The sequence below is a fragment of the Capsicum annuum genome, unplaced genomic scaffold (genome assembly GCF_002878395.1).
Source record: "Capsicum annuum cultivar UCD-10X-F1 unplaced genomic scaffold, UCD10Xv1.1 ctg78838, whole genome shotgun sequence".
In the NCBI taxonomy this organism is placed as follows: domain Eukaryota; kingdom Viridiplantae; phylum Streptophyta; class Magnoliopsida; order Solanales; family Solanaceae; genus Capsicum; species Capsicum annuum.
In genome coordinates, this window is record NW_025889363.1 from 1 (window position 1) to 4,347 (window position 4,347).

At 35.4% G+C, this 4,347-nt stretch overlaps 1 protein-coding gene across 1 annotated transcript; it reads right to left on the reverse strand.

The window, feature by feature from the left end:
* Nucleotides 1-557: 557 nt before the first annotated feature.
* LOC124894976 lies at nt 558-4,006 on the reverse strand (the record flags this gene model as incomplete). The annotated part of the gene is made up of 7 exons (XM_047405466.1): nt 558-771; nt 1,441-1,587; nt 1,978-2,334; nt 2,395-2,815; nt 2,971-3,402; nt 3,493-3,558; nt 3,937-4,006. Coding segments are annotated over 7 exons (1,707 nt in total), but the record flags the coding sequence as incomplete, so codon positions are not given.
* Nucleotides 4,007-4,347: the final 341 nt, after the last annotated feature.

Sequence of the window (4,347 nt, forward strand, 5' to 3'; positions counted from 1 at the left end):
GACTGCCAAGAAATCTTTGCAGTTGCCTTTTGTCAGTAATTTCATCAGGGAATTTAGTAGCGAATTCAAGTACCCGCTGTATTGGCTCAATTGAACCTTGAGAAATATTGTGGCCAAGAAATCGAATACTTGTTTGAAATAGACTGATTTTTGGTTTGGAAATGACTAGACCATTTTGAATAATGATTTGCTTAAAAATATGCAGGTGTTTAAAATGATTTTCGAGAGTTTTTGAGAACACTAGAATATCATCTATATAGACAATGATAAAATCCATATAAGGATTAAAGATATTATTCATAATTTTCTGAAATTCAGAAGGAGCATTTTTTAACCCGAACGGCATAACATTCCATTCGTATTGTCCAAAGGGGACATTAAAAGCAGTTCTATAAGTATGATTTTTATCAATTTGAATCTGCCAATAGCCGGATTTGAGATCAAATTTAGAGAATATATTAGCGTCATATAATCTAGACAGTAAATTCCTTTTATTGGGAATTGGATAGCGAATCCATTTTAAAACTTTATTCAGAGGTTTATAATTGATCACTAACCGAGGAATACCTCTTTCTTTTTCAGCAGCATTATTAACAGAAAAAGCAGTACAAGACCAAGGAGATTTAGAGGGTTTAATAAGTCCCTTTTGTAGGAGACTATCTATCTCTGTTTTGCAGAATTCTACCAAGTTTGTATTCATTTGATAGGGTCGAGATTTGGTAGGGATCTTGTCTTCGCTGAAATCTTTCTCATAAGGAAGAGAAACAATATGTTTCTTTCGATTCCAGAAAGCGTTTGGATGATCAGCACAAATATCAAGTATCAATTGTGAAGAAATAGTTTTTATTTTTTCTTGTATTTTAACCGATTTCATGGTGTCGGAAATATTAATGCTCATAATCTCTAATCGTAAGAAATTAAGCTGATTTTGCTTTATATTAATAAGAGCGTTTATGTCCATAGTGACTGGATGAGTGATAAAAGGGTATGAAATTGGCTGATTTTTATACGTAGCCGTAAAACCACTGGCATCAATATGCGTATAGGGATAAATAGCATTTATGAAAGGAGTACCTAGAATAATAGGTGGATAAATTTAATTTTTGACCAAAAAGAAGAAATGAGGAATACATACCTTGTTTCGACAAATATGCGTGTTGGGTAGTTTATAATTAATATCAAGAGAATGTCCTGATGTAGATCTAATAACATGAGTAGTTTTTTCAAAGTATTTTGTAGGAATCAGACCTTCTTGTATGCAACTAACGTCCGCACCACTATCAATCATAGCAACGTTAGTAATAAAGAAGTTTTTATTAATCAATATGGTACAATTAATATACCATTTATGGGAAGAGACAATTTGCATCATTCCTAGAAAAGAATCATTTTTCAAATTTTCGGTAGGGTAATTTTCAAGGTGAAGAGTATCTTCAGAATTTTTTGAGATTTCAAAATCTTTTTCCTTTCCTTTTGAAGAAGAAGTTGAAAATTTCGTTGTTTCTTCGAGTTTTAAAATTCGATGATCAGTAACCATCTGATTTTGTTGTAATGAAATAATTTCCCTTTTAAGTTTTTCAACTTCGAGTTTTAAATCGTCAAAAGTGGTGTCTCTACCAGGAGTTTTACTTATAGCAAGCCGCCGATTTACTTCAGCTAAAGAATAAGACATAGGTTGATTTTCGAAAGTGTTATCTCTAGACGTAGAAGAAGCCGAAGTTTTTTGGGTAGCAATATTTAGAATTTTTTCACGAAGTTTTTCATCCGAAACTTCTCTAAGTAATTCAAGAATAGTTTCAGCAGTAAGAGTTTTAACATCAAGATCGAGGTCTTCGAATTGCGCTTGAAGTTTATACATCATTTCATCACAGTTGCACAAATCATTATTACAATCATTACACTTATTATGCTGATCTTGCTCACTATCTGAATTAGGTAATTCAAAATCATTTTCAGAAGTAGAATCAGATTCAGAATCAGAGGTATATAATAAATTATAAACTTGGTCATGAACTTCTTCAGAAAGTCTTAATGACTTAAGTTTTTGCAATTTGCAATTGGGAGCAATATGACCATATTGATTACATTTATAGCATTTGATTTTTGCTAAATCACGCTTCGAATGATTTTTAGCAAATCTAGTAGACTTTCGGAAGGACTTTCGAGCTTCGCGCTCTTCCTTACTCCGATGCCTAGAGCGTTTGGATTTATAGTAAGGTTTGGATTTTGAATATTTTCGGGATTTTTGAACCAAGGGTTTTTCCATGCCGAATTGTTCACAGAAGTCGCCCAATTGAGATTTCTCCCTGAGCTTGTCAAGCTTGACTTGTCTAGCTAATTTTAGCTCATTACAGAGGGCTAAGCCTTCTTGTGTACAAGCTACAATTAGTTGACCATAAGTTTTTTCAGAATAAGGAATTTCGCCATTAGATCCTCTAAGAGTTTTACGAACTCGTGCAGCAAATAAGGGGGGAAGACCGTCAATGAATTTACCTTTCCAATATTCATACTTACTCTCTGGTAAGTCCATGACTCGACTAAGAAAGGTGTCTTTATACCAACGAAATTCGCCTAGATGACGGCATTTTAAACCATTAAGAAGAGTGCGAATATTTTCGTATTGATTGGTAAATCGTCCGCCAAAATGTTCAATAATAGTTAGCATGAGTGTATAGACTGCATCTGATCTACCTGCCGGGAGAGCACGACCAAGATTGTCTTTCCCCGGTTGATCATTTGTAGCATTAAAGATAGCTTCGCGTTTGGTATCGTCTAGAAAATTATCCCACCAACCTCGGAGTTGACCAGTGAAACCCGCAACAATCATCTTACAAATTGTTTGGTCATTTCGAGTGGTGCTAGAACCAGTGGATTTAGTGGCTAAAACGATTGTATAGACATTCGATGAATAAGGATAGAGATTTGTCGGTCGGATAATCCGTCAATATTCCATTCATATATAGCGTCACCGCTATAAGACGTATTTGTTTGATTCCAATCCCTTTCCTCTATTAGAACATCTTGAGGAGTAGGACGTGGATAATAGGCAGTAGACATACGAGGAATATCCGCGTATTTTTTCCCTGGTTGTCGTTTAAAAATACCCTTGAGTTTGTAAAGGTCAGTCGAGAGAACCTGACTTGGGTCATCAGAAGAGTCAAGATTATCCGCAAAGTTGGACTCAAGATTGTGAACAAAATCATTTGAAATATTCAGTGGTTGAATATGTAAATGCGAGAATTTTTTATCTAAGAGTTTTTCTAATTGATCGATTGGAGAGTCGTGGGTGAAACCATCAATTTCAATAGGTCGTTGAATGCAGGGTTTTGAAAGAATAAAACCTTCATCAACAGGTGTTGTAGAAGTAGAAGGAATATCAGATGAATGAACTTTTGTACTAAGCTGGTGTACCAGAACAATAAGTTCATCGAGTTTGGTATCCAGAGAGGAAAATCACGGCCCATCGGTCAAAATCTTGCCAGCAGAATATACCTCCTTATATAACTCATGGAAAAAATCCTCTCCATTTCTGACCGAATTATATCTCTCTGACCACATCTGCAAATTAGACACTATCGATCAGATGTACTTTTACATCGAATTCTCTATTCCTTGGATACATCGTTGGTCGATTGAAATTGGTTACGATTCACAACAAATCCCAGCTATTTATCGGACTTTCTATTGTAATTTCTGGGATAAATTGCTCAGAATAGACCCCGACACCAAACTTCCCTATGGACATGACCAAAAGGAAGAAATTAAGGAACGAATCTCCGCATATGAAAGGACACCCAAAAAATCTATTTTAATTGAAGATAAATCACTCAACTATGTCTCCCGGAGAATCTCTGCTCATGATGGAAATAAGCTCCAACTCATTGAAGAATATCTGGCCGAAGTCCGAGACAAATTGCTTCATACAGTCGAACAAACCTCGGACAAATCTATGAATAGCACGGAGCGAAACACTGATGATATCACAGATTCCCAGCCACCCGAAACCCTGAACGCAGAAGAAGTATTAGCCAACGCAGAAGAATTTCTACGATGGGGCCACAAAAAATAAATCTGCATATGTAATAATACTAATTTTCTGTTTCAAAAATGCTGTAGTAAAACACTGTGCACAGGACCCACATATTACTGTGCAAGATTCCTTTTTCTTCTATAAAAGGAGCCTCATTCTAAAGAAGAGGCAGAAGGAGTTTTTAGAAATTCTCTCTTATTTTCTCTTGTAATCATCTTAGTAAATCAATAAAGTTGGCTCTGTGAATATTACTCCGGCGACTCTCCGGCAAGGTACATACATATTTACTTTGTTGCTTTTTCACTTTGTTGTCTTCC